We start from the raw sequence: 19,096 nt of genomic DNA, 5'->3' as shown, positions 1-19,096 counted from the left end.
TGGGACCTGAAGTCCCAGTGGGCGCAGCATCAGGGGAATCTCTCAGTCATTGTCCAGATCTCCAAGGGGTCTGCGAAAGACCTGCAGTAGTGGCTTTCGAATCCGCATTGGGTCCGCGGCAGATCCCTCTCCCTTCCCCAACCCATATCCCTTTATAGTGACAGATGCGTCACTACTGGGTTGGTGCGGCCACATGGGAGAGGCGGAGATCAGAGACCTCTGTTCTCTGATGGAGTCTGGGCTCTATATCAATCTTCTAAAGCTCTGGGCGCTCAGGCTTGCGTTGAAAGCATTTCATCCCTCTCTCAAAGGGAAAGTAGTGCAGGTGTTCACGGACAATACTACCACCATGTGGTACTGCAACAAACAGGGCGGAGCAGGGACCTGGACCCTTTGTCAGGAGGCACTACACCTCTGAACATGGCTGGAACATCAGGGCATTACCCTGATGATTCAACATCTGGCGGGTTCCCTCAACGCCAGAGTGTACGAACTCAGCCATCGATGCACAGCCGATCATGAATGGTGTCTCCATCCGGAGGTGTTGCAAGGTCGCTTTCAGCAGTGGGGAGAGCCTTGGTTAGATCTGTTCGCCTCCGCAGCGAACGGGCAATGTCAGCTGTTTTGCACGTTGGAGTTTCGAAGGCTGCACTCGCTCGAAGACGCTTTCCGTCTCAAGTGGAACTCCGGCCTCCTTTACGCCTTTCCACCTATACCACTTCTGCCCAGAGTTCTTAAGAAGATCAGGAATGACCTGGCCCAAGTCATCTTGGTGGCGCAGGACTGGGCATGGAGAGTCCGGTACCCAGAGCTATTGAACATGTCCATCACTCCTCCACCCAGTTTGCCTCCTCATGCAAATCTTCTGTCGCAGCAACAGAGGACGGTTCTTCACCCGAACCTGTCCAACCTCCCCCTTCATGCGTGGAGATTGAGCGGCGACAGTCAACGACTTGTGATCTTCCACCTGAAGTCTGCGATGTTATCTTGGCAGCCAGGCCTCCATCAACAAAAACTGTATATGCCTGTCGTTGGAATAAATTTGTGGCATGGTGCACCAACAAATCTGTTGATCCCTTCTCTGCCCCTCTATCCGAGGTTCTAAAGTTCATTCTTTCTTTGGCCCAGCAGGGCTCTGCTTTGGGCACCCTTAAAGAGTATTTATTTGCCGTTTCGGCCTTCCTTAGGATACCTGATCAGCCCTCACTTTTTAAATCTCCTATTGTGAGTAGATTCCTAAAAGGCCTCACCCATTTATGTCCTCCCACTCCATTTATCATGCCTCAGTGGGACCTCAATCTTGTCCTTACTTAATTAATGTGTAGTCTCTTTGAGTCGATGCACAATTGTCCCCTGCGGCTCCTCACCTTCAAAACGGTCTTTCTTGTAGCCATCACCTCTGCTCGCAGGGTGAGTGAGTTTCAAGCCCTTTCATCTAAACCTCCATACTTGTCTGTGCACCCTGACAAAGTGGTTTTGCGCATTAAGGCTTCCTTCCTTCCAAAGGTGGTTACGCCTTTTCATGTAGGCCGGTCCATCACCCTGCCTACTTTCTACGCACCCCCGCGTCCTTCTCATGAGGAGGAGAGACTCCACTATCTGGACCCAACAAGAGCGTTGGCGTTCTTTCTTAATCGTACTAAAGATTTCTGGGTGGATGATCAACTCTTTGTTGAATATGTGGGTGCGAAAAAAGGGAAGGTGGTGCAAAAGCGTACCATCTCTCGATGGGTGCTTCTTTGCATCAAAATATGCTACGCTTTGGCCAAAAAACTAAAAGCAACCCCCTGAGGGCTTGTGTGCTCATACACCAGAGCAAGTGCTGCTTCCACTGGGTTAGCACGCAGAGTTCCTGTACTGGATATCTGCCAGGCAGCTACGTGGGCGTCCCTGCATGCGTTTGCTAAACACTACTTCCTGGACAGTCAGGTGCATCGGGGTGGCTACTTTGGTCGCTCGGTCCTGTATCCTAATCCTAGTATGATCTTGGTTCACCTCCGAGGATGGCATTGCTTGGGTGTCTATTCTAAGGTAAGGAATCTGCAACTAGAAGTCTCTATCAGATGTACAAGTTACTTACCTTCGGTAACAAAATATCTGGTAGAGACATATTCTAGTTGCAGATTCCTTACCGCCCACCCATCCTCCCTGCTTGCGAACTGATTTCTAGGGACAGGGATTCCCCTTTCAGGTCCTTAGCTCTGGCACACCAATCTGTGTTCTTAGGGGCTCTGCGCTTTGGCGTGGAAAGTCGTTAAAAGAAACTGATGTTACTATGCCGAGGCGGCGTCTATATACTACTCCAGATGTCATCACGGCAACTATGATGCCAAAGCCTGCGGAGTCGACCGATGCCACCTACTGATGCGCAAGATTATTGCTTGAAGAAAAATATTCCAGATCTAGTCTGATGCCTGGGGGAAATTCTAAGATAAGGAATCTGCAACTAGAATATGTCTCTACCAGATATTTCTTTACAGAAGGTAAGTAACTTGTACATATGGTACCTAGGTACCCTGGCCATTGGGGTTCCAGGGGATCCCTATGGGCTGAAGCATATGTTTTGCCACCGACAGGGATCCTGTGCAAAGGGTCTGCAGGACTGCCATTTCAGCCTGCGTAAAAAGGTGCATGCACCCTTTCACTGCCATTTACATTACACCAGGTCACTTATAAGGCACCCCTATAGCAGGCCCTCCAGCCCTGGGGGCACGGTGCAAAGTACCTGTGTATGAGGGCACCCCTGCACTAGCAGAGGTGCCCCCACGACTTCCAAGACCATTTTCCAAGACTTTGTAGGTGCATAGATGCCATTTTATGCATGTACTGGACATAGGTCACTACCTATGTCCAGCTACATAATGGTAACTCCTAACATAGGCATGTTTGTTATCAAACATGTAGGAATCATACCCCCATACTTTTGCAAGCATTGCTTGTATGAGCCCATGCACTCTGGGGTCTCCTTAAAGGACCCCCAGTACTGCCATTACAGCCTTCTTAGGTTTTCCAGTCATCCCCAGCTGCTGCCACCACACAGACAGGTTTCTGCCCTCCTGTTGCTTGAAAGCTCAAGCCCCGGAAGGCAGATCAAATGTTTTCCTTTGGGAGAGGGGTGTTACACCCTCTCCCTTTGGAAATAGGTGTTACGGGCTTGGGAGGGGTAGCCTCCCCAAACCACTGGAAATGCTTTGAAGGGCACATTTGGTGCCCTCCTTGCATAATCCAGTCTACACCGGTTCAGGGACTCCAGGTCCCTGCTCTGTTACAAAACTGGACAAAGGAAAGGGGAGTGACCACTCCCCTGTCCATCACTACCCCAAGGGGTGGTGCTCAGAACTCCTCCAGAGGGTGCCTGGGTTTCGCCATCTTGGATTCCAAGTTGGCAGGGAACTCTGGGGGCCTCTGAATGGCCAGTGCCAGCAGCTGACATCAGAGCCATACCCTGAAAGGTACTTACCTGGGTAGCTGACCAATCCCCCTTTCAGAGCTATTTAGGGTCTCTCTCTTGGGTGGTTCTTCAGATTCGGATTGTAGGACTCCAGCAGGAATCCTCTGCATCCTCCACTTCAACTTTGCACAGAAGAAACTGCATCTGGGCCCTCCAGGAACTCTGCAAACTGCAACAAAGAAGCAAGATGCCTTCCGCAACATTGTATCTTCAGCTCCTGCCAGCAACTGCAACTCCATCCCGTTCGGGCACCCTCTGAGGACAGTGCGTCTTCAGCCTGCACCAGAAGAGCAAAGGAATCTCCCTTGGGATGAAGGAGTCACTCCCTTGCTTCAGCTGGCACCTACTACAATGACGACCGGCTGTGTGGATCACCTCTCCTGCTGAGCTGCGTGGATCCAGCATCACGGGTGGTGGATTGAAGTGGTCCTGACGTCCTACTGTCCAACTTTGGTGGAGGTAAGTGCTTTCCTCCCCATGCATGACAGTTCAGTTGCCAAGGCTGGTTGGCATCCTTCCACAAAGTAGTTCTTGCATCTTGCAGCCCCGGCCCCCAGCACTCTATCCTGTGACGCACATCTTCCTGAGTGGTTCTCCGGCTGCGTGGGAGTCTTTGTTGTAGTGTTGTGTGTGCCTCTTTTGCACCTTCCTTTGTCCCTGTGCTGTGGGACTTCTGTGCGCGCTGCCTGGTCTTCTGTGGGCTCTGAGCTGCTGAGAGCCCCTTTCAACTCCCCCTCCTGGGTAGAGTCCTCCTTGTCAGTGCCATTTTCTGCTAACTGCGAGCTTTGCGTGTGCCAAGGCTTGTTGACAGACTCCAGCGACGCAAAACAGACTACAATCCTCCATCCGGCGTGGGACATCACTTGCACCAACCAGGTACGCAACACTGTCTTCTTGGGTACAATACTGACTTGTTCTTCACCGGTGGTTCTTATTTTGCACCTTCATTCTCCCTGGAGTCTTCTGTGCTTCTTGGACTTGGTCCTTTTCTTCTTCCACAGGTCTTCAGGTCCAGGAATCCACTGTTGGTTGCTTGCAGTCTCTTCTGGCTCATGCATAATCTTCTTTCTTGTGTCTGTGTGTGTTCTGGGAAAGTTACTGTGTTTTACTCCTGTTTTCCTGGGCACTGGGTTAGGTTATAGTACTACCTTTGGGGTTTTCTAGAACTCCCAGCTCCCCTCTACACACTACACATGCCTAGGTTGGAAACCGACATTCGCATTCCACTTTTTTAGTATATGGTTTGTGTCCCCCCTAGGCCCATTTCTTACTATTGTGATTTTCACTAATTGCACTGTTCTCTAACTGTTTGTTCACCTATTTTTGCATACAAGTGTATATGATTTGTGTATTACTTACCTCCTAAGGGAGTATAGTCTCTCTGATATTTTTGGAATTTGTGTCTCCAAAATAAAGTACCTTCATTTTTGTAACACAGAGTATTTTCTTTCATGTGAGTGAGCACTGTGTGACTACAGTGGTAGTGCATAAGCTTTGCACTTCTCCTAGTTAAGCCTTGGCTACTCATCCACAGCTATCTCTAGAGAGCCTGGCTTCTAGACACTGCCTACATTTCACTAATAAGGGATAACTGGATGTAAGTAACATAGGTAGCCACTACAAACCAGGCCAGCCTCCTGCATTGGTGGCAGCGGTTGGATAAGTACTTGAAATTGCCTTATCACTCTGTCATCTGATGCTTTCCACAGGAAAGACTACTCTATACCTAGAGATATACAATATACCTAGTGCAGGGATCTAGTCTCTTACCTTCCTTTGTGAGAGACTAGAGGTTAGGTAGGTTAGGTAACTCTTAACCACCCTAACACATACACCATGTCCACAGCTGGACCTAACTCTGAGGTCATGGGTGCTCCCTCTGAGGGCATGACCTTCAAGGAATTGAAGGGGCTTTGTTCAGACAGGAAACTGGACATGGGAAACAACCCCAAGAAGAATTATCTTTTGAGCCTCCATATCCAGGATGACCAAGAACGTTCTGGTAGCCAGGAGGAGGGGGAAGATTCTGATCCCATTGAATTAGAATACCATCTTCCAGGTTCAGGGGAGGGTTCTTCAAAAGATCGTGTACCTAGTAGCTGGTACTGGGAGGAGACCACACAGGTAGGGTTCCGTTTACACCCAGAGGGACTCAAAGACTAAGGAAAGGTCAACCTCTGCCCATTCCCATATCACCTCAGTGTCTTAGGGATCACACTGCACAACTCCAGGAGATGACTTGATAGATAGGGAGCTCAGAAAGCTAAGACTGGGGGAGGCCAGATCGAGGCTGCAGCATCAACAGCTACCGCTAGATAAGGAGGCCTTGGCAGTGAAGATGGAAAGGCAGGGGTTGGGGTTAGCACACCATGGTGGCAGCAGCAATAGTTTCAGGGATTATAGAGTCAGGGAGGACTCCATTGACTCCAGAAACCTAACTTGCATAAGATTTTCCCCTCATACAAGGTGAGGGTGACATCTACAAATGGTTTGCTGCACTTTAGAGGGCCTGTAAAATTCAAGACGGTCCCTCAAAGGCAGTGGGCTGCTATTCTTTGGTTTTCCTTTTCTGACCAGGGGAGGGATAGAATTCTCACTGTCAGAGAAGAGAATGCAGACAACTACAGCATTTTAAAAACCGCTCTTTTGGAAGGATTTGGTCTCACCACTTATCAATTTAGAATTAGGTTCAGGGAGACCAGAAAAGCGGCCTCATAGGATTGGGTTGACTTTGTGGACTGTTCTGTTAAAGCTTTAGAAGGCTGGTACCATGGCAGCAAAGTGTCTGACTATGAGGGCTTGTACAATCTGTTGTGAGAGAGCATATTTTGAATAACTGTGTGTCTGACTTGTTGCACCAGTACTTGGTAGACTCCGATCTGACCTCTCCCCAAGAACTGTGAAAGAAGGCAGACAAATGGATCCAAACAAGGGAGCAGAAACGCTCATACAGGATGTGACAGGGACAAGAAGAAAGATGGTAAATCATATAACAAAGGTGGGGACAAAGATAAAAACAGAGTCTTCATCAGGCCCACGAAACTCTTCTGGGGGTGGGTCTAAATCCTCTTCTCACAACCATCAGAATAAAAAACCTTGATGCTATATCTGTAGGAAGAAAGGCCATAAGGCAGGAGACCGCTCTTGCCCTAAGAAAAACACCAAGCCTCCCAACACCACTACCCCCACTGCTACAACTAGTGGCCCTAGCAATAGCAGTGGTGGTGGGAAAAATAACACTACAAATAGGCAGGGCTCACTCTGGGAAATGTATTGGGGGTTGGTTTAGTTAGGGAAACCAGTCGGGCTGTTTTAGTCTCTGATGGTGGCGTTGACCTTGCCTCCCTTGCTGCTTGTCCCCTTAATATGGATACGTAGACGCAACAAGCCCTAATAAATGGTGTTCAGGTCGAGTGTAGGAAAGTACCATCTTGCCTGGCATGTTACCCCTATTTTTACTTGTGTGTCAGTTTGTTTTTGGTTTTTGCCTGTCTCACTGGGATCCTGCTAGCACGACCCCAGTGCTCATAGTTGTCGCCTGAATGTGTGTTTCCTGTGTAGTGCCTAACTGTGTCACTGAGGCTCTGCTAATCAGAACCTCAGTGCTTATGCTCTCTCTGCCTTTAAAATTATCACTGCAGACTAGTGACCATTTTTACCAATTCTAATTGGCACACTGGAACATCCTTATGATTCCCTAGTATATGGTGCCTAGGTACCCAGGGTATTGGGGTTCCAGGAGATCCCTATGGGCTGCAGCATTCCTTTTGCCACCCATAGGAAGCTCAGACAATTCTTACACAGGACTGCCACCGCAGCCTGAGTGAAATAACGTCTGCGTTATTTCACAGCCATTTTAAACTGCACTTAAGAAACTTATAAGTCACCTGTATGTCTAACCCTCACTTGGTGAAGGTTAGGTGCAAAGTTACTAAGTGTGAGGGCACCCTGTCACTAGCCAAGGTGTCCCCACATAGTTCAGGGCAATTTCCCTGGACTTTGTGAGTGCGGGGACACCATTACACGCGTGCACTACATATAGATCAATACCTATACAGGGAGTGCAGAATTATTAGGCAAATGAGTATTTTGACCACATCATCCTCTTTATGCATGTTGTCTTACTCCAAGCTGTATAGGCTCGAAAGCCTACTACCAATTAAGCATATTAGGTGATGTGCATCTCTGTAATGAGAAGGGGTGTGGTCTAATGACATCAACACCCCATATCAGGTGTGCATAATTATTAGGCAACTTCCTTTCCTTTGGCAAAATGGGTCAAAAGAAGGACTTGACAGGCTCAGAAAAGTAAAAAATAGTGAGATATCTTGCAGAGGGATGCAGCACTCTTAAAATTGCAAAGCTTCTGAAGCGTGATCATCGAACAATCAAGCGTTTCATTCAAAATAGTCAACAGGGTCGCAAGAAGCGTGTGGAAAAACCAAGGCGCAAAATAACTGCCCATGAACTGAGAAAAGTCAAGCGTGCAGCTGCCACGATGCCACTTGCCACCAGTTTGGCCATATTTCAGAGCTGCAACATCACTGGAGTGCCCAAAAGCACAAGGTGTGCAATACTCAGAGACATGGCCAAGGTAAGAAAGGCTGAAAGACGACCACCACTGAACAAGACACACAAGCTGAAACGTCAAGACTGGGCCAAGAAATATCTCAAGACTGATTTTTCTAAGGTTTTATGGACTGATGAAATGAGAGTGAGTCTTGATGGGCCAGATGGATGGGCCCGTGGCTGGATTGGTAAAGGGCAGAGAGCTCCAGTCCGACTCAGACGCCAGCAAGGTGGAGGTGGAGTACTGGTTTGGGCTGGTATCATCAAAGATGAGCTTGTGGGGCCTTTTCGGGTTGAGGATGGAGTCAAGCTCAACTCCCAGTCCTACTGCCAGTTCCTGGAAGACACCTTCTTCAAGCAGTGGTACAGGAAGAAGTCTGCATCCTTCAAGAAAAACATGTTTTCATGCAGGACAATGCTCCATCACACGTGTCCAAGTACTCCACAGCGTGGCTGGCAAGAAAGGGTATAAAAGAAGGAAATCTAATGACATGGCCTCCTTGTTCACCTGATCTGAACCCCATTGAGAACCTGTGGTCCATCATCAAATGTGAGATTTACAAGGAGGGAAAACAGTACACCTCTCTAATCCGTGTCTGGGAGGCTGTGGTTGCTGCTGCACGCAATGTTGATGGTGAACAGATCAAAACACTGACAGAATCCATGGATGGCAGGCTTTTGAGTGTCCTTGCAAAGAAAGGTGGCTATATTGGTCACTGATTTGTTTTTGTTTTGTTTTTGAATGTCAGAAATGTATATTTGTGAATGTTGAGATGTTATATTGGTTTCACTGGTAATAAATCATTGAAATGGGTATATATTTTTTTTTGGTAAGTTGCCTAATAATTATGCACAGTAATAGTCACCTGCACACACAGATATCCCCCTAACATAGCTAAAACTAAAAACAAACTGAAAACTACTTCCAAAAATATTCAGCTTTGATATTGATGAGTTTTTTGGGTTCATTGAGAACATGGTTGTTGTTCAATAATAAAATTAATCCTCAAAAATACAACTTGCCTAATAATTCTGCACTCCCTGTATGTAGCTTCACAATGGTAACTCCGAATATGGCCATGTAACATGTCTGAGACCATGCCAAATCTGGTATTGGGGTGCTAATCCCATGCCTCCCCGGGGCTCCAGCATGGACCCCGGCTACTGCCAAACCAGCTCTCTGGGGTTTTCACTGCAGCTACTGCTGCTGCCAACCCACAGACAGGCTTCTGTCCTCCTGGGGTCTGGGCAACTCAGTCCCAGGAAGGCAGAACAAAGGATTTCTTCTGAGAGAGGGTGGTATACCCTCTCCCTTTGAAAATAGGTGTTAAGGGCCTGAGAGGAGTAGCCTCTCCTGGCCTCTGGAAATGCTTTGAAGGGCACAGATGGTGTCCCCCCTTGCATAAACCAGTCTACACCGGTTCAGGGATCCCCCAGCCCCTGCTCTGGTGCAAAACTGGACAAAGCAAAGGAGAGTGACCACTCCCCTGTCCATCACCACCCCAGGGGTGGTGCCCAGAACTCCTCCAGTGTGTACCAGACTTCTGCCATCTTGAATCCAGAGGTGTGAGAGCACAATGGAGGCCTCTGAGTGGCCAGTGCCAGCAGGTGACGTCAGAGACCCCTCCTGATAGGTGCTTACCTGACTAGGTGGCCAATCCTCCTCTGAGGGCTATTTAGGGTCTCTCCTGTGGGCTTCTCTTCAGATAACGAATGCAAGAGCTCACCAGAGTTCCTCTGCATCTCCCTCTTCGACTTCTGCCAAGGATCGACCGCTGACTGCTCCAGGACGCCTGGAAAACTGCAACAAAGTAGCAAGAAGACTACAAGCGACATTGTAGCGCCTAATCCTGACGGCTTTCTTGACTGTTTCCTGGTGGTGCATGCTCTGGGGGCTGTCTGCCTTCACCCTGCACTGGAAGCCAAGAAGAAATCTACTGTGGGTCGACGGAATCTTCCCCCTGCTGACGCAGGCACCAAACTTCTGCTTCACTGGTCCTCTGGGTCCCCTCACATCGTGACGAGCGTGGTACCTGGAACGCAGGAGCTGGATCCAAGTGACCCCGACAGTCCAGTGGTCCATCTGTCCAAATTTGGCAGAGGTAAGTCCTTGCCTCCCCACGACAGACAGTAATCCTGTGTACTGCGTGAACTGCAGCTGCTACTTTTTGCAAGGAATCACTTTTGCAAGGAATCACTTTTGCAAGGAATCCTTCGCCCAGCACAGCCCAGGTCCCCAGCACTCCGTCCTTCATGGCTCAACTTGCTGAGTTGACCACCGGCTTCGTGGGACCCTCCTTTGTAGTGTTGAGGCGATGGCCGTGCTCAGTTTTCTTGAACCCGTGTTCAAGTACTTCTGCGGGTGCTGCCTTCTTCTGCGTGGGCTCTCTGTGTTGCTGAGCACCCCCTCTGTCACCTCTTCCGAGTGGCGACCTCCTGGTCCTTCTTGGGCCTGGGCAGCACCATTTTTCTTCAACCGCGATCTTTGCAGCTAGCAAGGCTTGTTTGTGGTCTTTCTCCAAAGAAACAACTCTGCATCCTCCAGCACGCCGTGGGACATCTTCTGTGCAAAGGAGAAGTTTCTGGCATCTTCCGTTGTTGCAGAATCTTCCGCTTCTTCCACCAGGAGGCAGCCATTTTGCACCTTCATCTGGGGTTTAGTGGGCTCCTGCCCCCCCGGACACTTTTGTGACTCTTGGACTTGGTCCCCTTCCTTTACAGGCCCTCAGGTCCAGGAATCCGTCTTCAGTGCTTTGCAGTCTGTTGTGGTCTTTGCAGAATCTCCTATCACAACTTTAGTGTGTTTCTGGGGAAGTAGGGTACTTTACTCCTATTTTTCAGGGTCTTGGGGTGGGGTATCTAGGACACCCTTAGGGTTTTCTTACACTCCCAGCGACCCTCTACACACTACACTAGGCCAGGGGTTCCTAAGTGGTTCGCATTCCACTTTCTTAGTGTATGGTTTGTGTTGCCCCTAGGCCTATTGCATCCTATTATATTCTACAGTGTTTGCACTACTTTTCTATCCGTTTACTTACCTGATTTTGGTTCATGTGTATATTTTGTGTATTTTACTTACCTCCTAAGGGAGTATATCCTCTGAGATATTTTTGGCACATTGTCACTAAAATAAAGTACCTTTATTTTTAGTAACACTAAGTATTGTGATTCTTATGATAAAGCGCTATATGATCTTAGTGGTATAGTAGGAGCTTTGCATGTCTCCTAGTTCAGCCTACGCTGCTCTGCTATAGCTACCTCTATCAGCCTAAGCTGTTAGAACACTACTAATCTACTAATAAGGGATAACTGGACCTGGCACAAAATGTAAGTACCATCAGGTACCCACTATAAGCCAGGCCAGCCTCCTACATTGAGGCCTGCAGTGACACAGGGGCCAGTGTCACAATGGTGATGGAAAAACTGGTACCCCCTGAGCAACACCTACTTGGTCATCACTACCGAGTGACTGACGCCCTTAACACTGTAAGCCGGCATGGCAGTTGTTGACCTAACCTGGGATGGCGGGGGCTTACTGGTCCTAAAAAAGTTGTGGTATCCACAGACCTACCTGTAGAGTGTCTTCTAGGGAACGACCTGGAGACTTCAGCTTGGACTGAAGTGGAGTTGGAGGCCCATGCAGCCATGCTGGGCTTTCCTGGTCATATCTTTGCTTTCACCAGGGCTCAGGCCAAGAAGCAAAGAGGACAGTGAAACTTGGATCCTGAAAGTATGGACCAAGATCTTCCCAAAAGCAGAGGTAGAAAGGGTAAAAAGTTATCCAGTATCCCTCCCTCCACTTATGATTCACCTTTTGAGGAAGAGGAGTCAACCCACTGGACAGAACCTACACCTTAAGAACTTCGAATCAATAAAGCTGAACTCTTAGGTGCAGGCGGGCCTGCCAGGGAGGAGTTAAGTGTGATGCAGCAAACCCCTGTATATTGATAACAAACATGCCTATGTTTGGAGTTACCACTATGTAGCTGGACACAGGTAGTGACCTGTGTCCAGAACACGTGTAAAATGGCATCCCCGCACTCACAAAGTCTGGAAAAATGGTCCTGGAAGTCATGGGGCACCTCTGCTAGTGCAGGGGTACCCTCACACACAGGTACTTTGCACCCTGTCCACAGGGCTGGAGGGACCGCTGTAGGGGTGACTTATAAGTGACCTGGTGCAGTGTTCAAACAGACCACAAACGTCTCTTATGGCTTAAACAGATGAAAGGAGAAAATCCAAAATTGTTGAGGTGGTCCATTTCCCTACAGGGTATGGACTTTACAGTGGAACATAGATCGGGAGTAACCACTCCAATGCAGATGGTCTCTCCAGATATTTCCTCTTAGACAGTGAAGACTCATCTGGGCAAGGTTAGCCTTATTGTCCCTCATTTGGGGGGGAGGGGTTGTGTGGGAAAATACCCTCTTTCTTGGCATGGTTACCCCCTTTTTCTGCCTGATGTCATTGTGCTTGACTGTGTTCACTGGGATCCTGCTAACCAGGACCCCAGTGATTATGGTCTCTCTCCCAAAACTCCGTATTAATCCCACAGTTGGCATACTGGTGCCCCCATATACGTCCCTAGTATATGGTACCTAGGTATCCAGGGCATTGGGGTTCCAGGGGATCCATATAGGCTTCCACATATATTTTGCCACCCAGAGGGAGCCCATGCAAAGGCCTCTGCAGGACTGCCATTGCAGCCTGCATGAAAAGGTGTATGCACCTTTTCACTGCCATTTACACTGCACCAGGTCACTTATAAGTCACCCCTACAGCGGTCCCTTCAACCCTGAGGACAGAGTGCAAAGTACCTGTGTGTGAGGGCACCCCTGCACTAGCAGAGGTGCCCCATGACTTCCAGGACCATTTTCCCAGACTTTGTGATTGTAGGGATGCCATTTTACACGTGTTCTGGACATATGTCACTAACTGTGTCCAGCTACATAGTGGTAACACTAAACATAGGCATGTTTGTTATCAAACATGTAGGAATCATACCCCCATGCTTTTGCAAGCATTGGTTGTATGATACCATGCACATTGGGGGCTCCTTAGAGGAGGAGCCCCAGTACTGCCATTACACCTTCTGAGGTGTTCCAGGCAGCCCCAGCTGCTGCCACCTCACAGACAGGTTTCTACACTCCTGTTGATTGAAAAGCTCAAACCCAGGAAGGCAGAACAAAGGATATTCTTTTGGGAGATGGGTGTTATACTCTCTCCCTTTGGAAATAGGTGTTATGGGTTTGGGAGGGGTAGCCTCCCCAAGCCACTGGAAATGCTTTGAAGGGCACATTTGGTGCCCTCCTTGCATAATCCAGTCTACACTGGTTCAGGGACACCCAGCCCCTAGTCTGGTGTGAAACTGGACAAAGGAAGGGGGAGTGACCACTCCCCTGTCTATCACCACCCCATGGGTGGTGCTCAGAGCTCAGAGCTCCTGCAGAGAGGGTCCCTGGGTTTTACCATCTTGAATTCCAAATTGGCAGGGAACTCTGGGAGCATCTGAATGGCCAGTGTCAGCAGGTGACGTCAGAGGCCTCCCCCGATAGATGCTTACCTGGTTAGCTGACCAATCCCCCTTTCAGGGCTATTTAGGGTCTCTCCTTTGGGTTGTTCTTCAGATTCGGATTGCAAGACTCCAGCAGGAATCCTTTGCATCCTCTACTTCACTTTCTACAGACTGAACTGCACATGGACCCTCCAGGAACTCTCCAAACTGCAACAAAGAAGCAAGACGCCTTCTGCAACTTTGTATCTTCAGCTCCTGCCAGCAACTGCAACTGTTTCCCGGTCGTGCATCCTCTGTGGACAGCCTGTCTTCAACCTGCACCAGAAGAGCGAAGGAACGTCCCTTGGGGTGAAGGAGTCACTCCCCTTCTTTTGCACCTTCATCCGTTTTAGCAGGGGCTCCTGTTTTCCCTGGACTCTTCTGTGCTTCTTGGACTTGGTCCCCTTCTTCCACAGGTCTTCAGGTCCAGGAATCCACTGTTGGTGTCTTGCATAATCTTTTTTCTCATGTCTGTGTGTGTTCTGGGAAAGTTGATGTGTTTTACTTCTGCTTTAATGAGCACTGGGGTGGGTTCTAATACTTACCTTTGTGGTACTCCAGTACTCCCAGCTCCCCTCTACACACTTCACTTGTCTAGGTGGGAAACCAACATTCGCAGTCCACTTTCTTAGTATATGGTTTGTGTTCCCCCTAGGCCCATTTCTAACTATGTGATTTTCACAAATTGCACTGTTTTCTAACTGTTTTACACCTGTTTTTGCATACTTGTGTATTTAATTTGTGTATTACTTACCTCCTAAGGGAGTATAGTCTCTCTGGTATTTTTGGCATTTGTGCCACCAAAATAAAGTACCTTAAGTTTTGTAACACTGAGTATTTTCTTTCATGTGTGTGAGTACTTTGTGACTACAGCGGTATTGCATGAGCTTTGCATGTCTCCTAGATAAGCCTTGGCCGCACATCCACAGCTACCTCTAGAGAGCCTGGCTTCTAGACACTGCCTACATTTCACTAATAAAGGATAATGGTACCTGGTATAAGTTGTACGTACCATGGGTACCCATTTCAAACCAGGCTAGCCACCTACATTAAAGGCCTAGACTAAACCAAATATTTTTAGCTCCTCCTTTAGGGTGGGGATTGATCTTTACCAGGACATCATCAGCATATAATGCTATTTTGTGATTGTTCGCACCCATCGTCATCCTCTGTATATCTGCTTTTTTTCTCAATCTGTCCTTCTGTGGGCTGCATATACAGAGATGGGATAGCCTGCCTTGTATCCTTCCTTATTTCGAAGATTTCTGATACCACCCCATTTACTAAGAATCTAATTGTCAATTTAGCCGCAGGGGGCCCACAATTTAAATAGGGCACCCATTTCCATTTCGTCTAGAATTCTTTCAAGGAAAAGCTCATTTGTCCTGTTGAGACTTTGTACATCTGCAGAGGGCAGTAAGGCATTTTTCTATGTTCTCTTGATGTTAACTATCATGTGAAGTTCTGGTTTAGTGTTATCCCCAAATTTTCTATCTAATATAAACCCGGTTTGGTCAGGGTCCATCAGTCCCTGCGTATGTGGGCCTAGTTTACAGGCCTTAAATTTATCCGTTTTGGTTTCCTCTCTGTATATTCTTCTCTATCCGTTTTCAGTGGTATAAGCTGCGCCCTGACCACTGTCAATGAGCTGCAAATTTCCTGGGCCCCATCTGCTTATGTGCAGCTTCTAATTCCTTCGCCTGCTTCTCCGGCTCCTCCTGCACTTCATCTCAATTCATATAATGCCCTCGCTACTGGTGTACCAAGAGACACTGTATGTATATGTGTTGATCTTAATAATGCTGTAAGTCTACATAAGTGAGACTTGCTCAAGTGTCTTACGTCATCAGCCTAATGCTTGTAGATATTCTAGAAGCATGGGGATTCTAAAAAGATACATCTGCTCTGGCAAACATATATTTCAGTGAAGTAGCTTTTTCATGTCATGGGTGCTTACACAGATTACCAATACACCAATTTCTCCTCAGCAATCCGATTAGTGAAGACATTTTGAGAAGGAGGAAAAGGTTCACCTCACAATTTTTCCCAGAATTGCTCATAACTAAAAGAGGGTGGGTAGTCAGTTCTGTGCAATGCTGTCTTGTGCATGTAAAGATGTATCCAAGAACAGTTGCAGCAGTCTTGGATTCATTTACTTTCAGTCTATTTGCACTTATTCCTTCTACAACCAACTGAAGACTCCCAGCACATTATCAAAATAATAATCTGGGCTGATAAGGACCAGGTAATACCAGTGGTGCTTATGTGTAACTTTGCCACTTGTTTTTGCAAATGGATAGATACAAATATGTTGCGAACAGTGTCTGTGACTAGCAGATAACAAATGAAAGCTTTGGCTTACTTCCACTTTCAATCTGTTTTTTGGTGTTCACTCACTGAATGGAGATGGGTTTCAAATTTATAACAAATTGTGTTTGTATATCTAGCATAGCCAGCATAAAGCTAATCAGCAAAACCCTTTGTGGTGTTCATTCTTTGTAGCTTCAAGGTGAATTTACTAACACAATGTTGTTTTTGTTTTAGTTATTTGTCCAAATCCTAGTACCAGTGACCATCTAAATCACACAACCTTGGAGATCTTTTATGGCAATAATACAGGAGACCTACCGCAGTTTGAGCTGTGGTGGAGCAAAACTGGAACTGTTCCAATTTATCTGATTGTTGTTCTACTACCGTTGCTGAATTTTAAATCACCTGCTTTCTTCGCCAAGTTTAATGTTTTAGGTATGGTTTTGAATATTTTTAAGTGTAGTACAGTGATTGTTCTGTAGGTCGTTGTCTGCATTCTCTTGCTTTAGTGACTGGCCAATGTTGTTTCAAAGGTGCTGGTATCTAGATTTGTTTGCATCTTATTCTATTGTTTCAACCGCTTCATAATTGTTTCACTAGTTTCTTACTTTGTGTTTTACCCTACTTTATGTTGCAAATATTATTTTGAATCTATTATGGTTTAAGTTCTCGTTGTGCTTACCCAGTTGTCTGCATTTATTGTGTGATTTTCTAAAATGACTTACACAGTTCCTTGTTTTCAAACTTTATTATTAAAATGTTAAGAAACCTGTGCAAGTTTATTGCATACATATTACACATAGCTGTTTAATTTTAAGTGAGCGAGTGTTGAATTTCACATTGTCCTGAGTATTTGCCTATTAAGTTTACGAATGTCAACCAAGCAGGTTTTGCACCCATTTGACATTCCCTTCCCGCTTTTAGCGTATACAGCAAAACATGTGTGCCTCAAGGAAATACTCATCATTCAGATATCAAGTCCGTAGCTGAATCTTTTATTTTTAGAGCAGTATTGGATAGTATACTCCATTATGTCATTTACCTCAAATTGTCTTGGCTATGTATTTATCATCTGCCATCCCCATGTTGAATAGGTGTGTCCAGTTGTAAGTTATGTGGATGGTAATTGCTAAGAGCAATTACCATCTACAGATGACATAACATTTCCTTTTCTTTGTCATAATTAACAATGGGTCCTATTATTAATTAGGAAAATCAAAGCCTGTGCTTGATGCCTCCCTCAGTGCTTGACTGCCTTCATTTCTCTCGACTGACGTGAGAGTCAGGCAGCCAGGCACTTTCAGAGGCCCGTGTGCGTTTGTGTGTGTGTGTGTGTGTGTGTGGTCATAAGAGCCAACTCACTAATGACGCTCAGCAGTGTTGTATTTTAAAGCAACCTTGGGTGTCTAGGGCATAAGCTGTGTGTTTCCAGGGGCTGCTTGTCAATCTGACCATTTTCCTAGTGGTGGTAGTGTGGGGTGGAGTCAGCAAGCACACTAACCCCCACACCCCGCTTGTGACAACTTGATGAAGGGTAGGTTTACAGCATGCTCCCTCCCTGTGTGCGTGGCAGACAACGCAACCTTCACATAAGCTGGGCTCTGGCATGTGCCTGTGCTTCTTGCCTAATGCCATCCATTTATTGTGTGTTTGCTTCTAATCCAGCCTTGAGGCTCAAAGCAAACACAAGGAGCCTTTCAGCAAAATGCTGCCTCATGTGCTGATGAAATCATCAGCACATGTAAGTGTGCCTTCAAGTACGTGAGCTCAGGATGACTGCTTTGGAAAAGAAAACCATTTTTGTATAGCGCACGTCCTAGGCTATTTTAAGGTTCTCCTCCACTTTCAGCCACTACTGAGTGTGATATAGTTCCATTTACCTTGCGGAAAGATCATCAACCACATTCCTCCATAGTGGAGGGCTATCCTAATTACTACTGTCGTAAATTCCGGACAAGATTACTGCCAGCGTGCTTCCTGGTGCGCACAAATACAGAATCTCCCAACTTTATGAACCACAGAACACAGGGGTTCACTTGAAGAAAAGAGATCATCCAACAGTCCCAGGTGTTCATAACACTGGTTTCCTTGGGACTCCGTGATTCTTATATGATTTCAAGATATCTACATGAGAAGGTTGCTGCCTATTACCTTACTCAAGAGATACAATCTGCTCATGAAAATTCATTATCTCAGGAACTTTTCAATCTTCTACTAAGGATGGTTGTCGGATTGATACCTGCCAAGTCTGCTTGTGAAATTCCCTCCCTTGCTGTTAAGACACAAAACTATAAATGTAAACTAAAAACATAGGTCTTATAGCTTCCAATAAACACTTACTGTCAGTCCATAAAAACATTGTGAGACATTTTCATTACAGTCTTCTGGCAATTAGTGGTTACTAAGCAATACTCCCTACATGTACTGTCCTTTACCACTATCTCAGGGCCACTAATGATAGTGTACACCAGTTGTATAGCAATGTTACTCCCTTTGGGTACTTCATGCCCCAAGGATTGCAAAGTCAGGATTTCATCTAGGAGATAAGATGGGCTACAACATCAGATACAACTTGGTACAGTAAGTAACACAAAACACTCAATAGCTAACAGTGCTATAACTTTACAGAGGGAGATTTATTTTCAGTAGTTAATTTAAAAAGACAGTTAAAGCTAAGATACCCAAAAAAAAATGAAAAGTGATAGCCCTTGGTGAAATACAACCATAAATATGTTTATAGCATTGAACCATGTGGCCACTTTTATTCTGTGGAGTAGGTTCTGAGTGTTTTTGGAAGTCTTGGCGACTCATCTGGCCTTATTACAGTGTTTCTAAGCAATCTGATCATTGTAGCTAGGGTCTCTGATAGCAGGATTCTATGTAGCCAAATTGTTATGATTAGTCTAGCCATTTAATTTTGGTCCTGTACAGGATTTAGCGAATTTAAGATTCTCAGCCTAAACTCCCACCACCCAAAGAGATAGACTGATTTGTTTCAAATCAGAAGTGGTGAATTTCAGCTGCCATCCCAGTAAACCGAGATAATGTCAGGCTGGTAGTTGGTGTTCATTCGGGACACTGTTTCAACAGAGACCTGTTCACATTCCAACTGATCTCTACCTTTTAGCAAGTCTTTTAAGTGTGACTGATGTAGTAGTCGGTTAGCACCTTCTAGGAACTGATATTTCCATGACCAGGACTAAAAATCGAAA

General features: G+C 46.5%; 1 protein-coding gene across 1 annotated transcript in view; it reads left to right on the top strand.

Annotated features, from left to right (window-relative positions):
* Window positions 1–19,096, top strand: part of SLC38A9 (solute carrier family 38 member 9) — a 405,919-nt gene that overhangs the window by 175,436 nt on the left and 211,387 nt on the right. The window contains 1 exon segment of the mRNA XM_069222157.1: window positions 16,119–16,319. Within this exon segment, the coding sequence (XP_069078258.1) occupies window positions 16,119–16,319 (201 nt within the window).

The sequence above is a fragment of the Pleurodeles waltl genome, chromosome 1_1, assembly GCF_031143425.1.
Source record: "Pleurodeles waltl isolate 20211129_DDA chromosome 1_1, aPleWal1.hap1.20221129, whole genome shotgun sequence".
Lineage (NCBI taxonomy): Eukaryota > Metazoa > Chordata > Amphibia > Caudata > Salamandridae > Pleurodeles > Pleurodeles waltl.
Note: the sequence above shows the minus strand (reverse complement) of the source record. Positions and strands in the feature narration are given on the sequence as shown.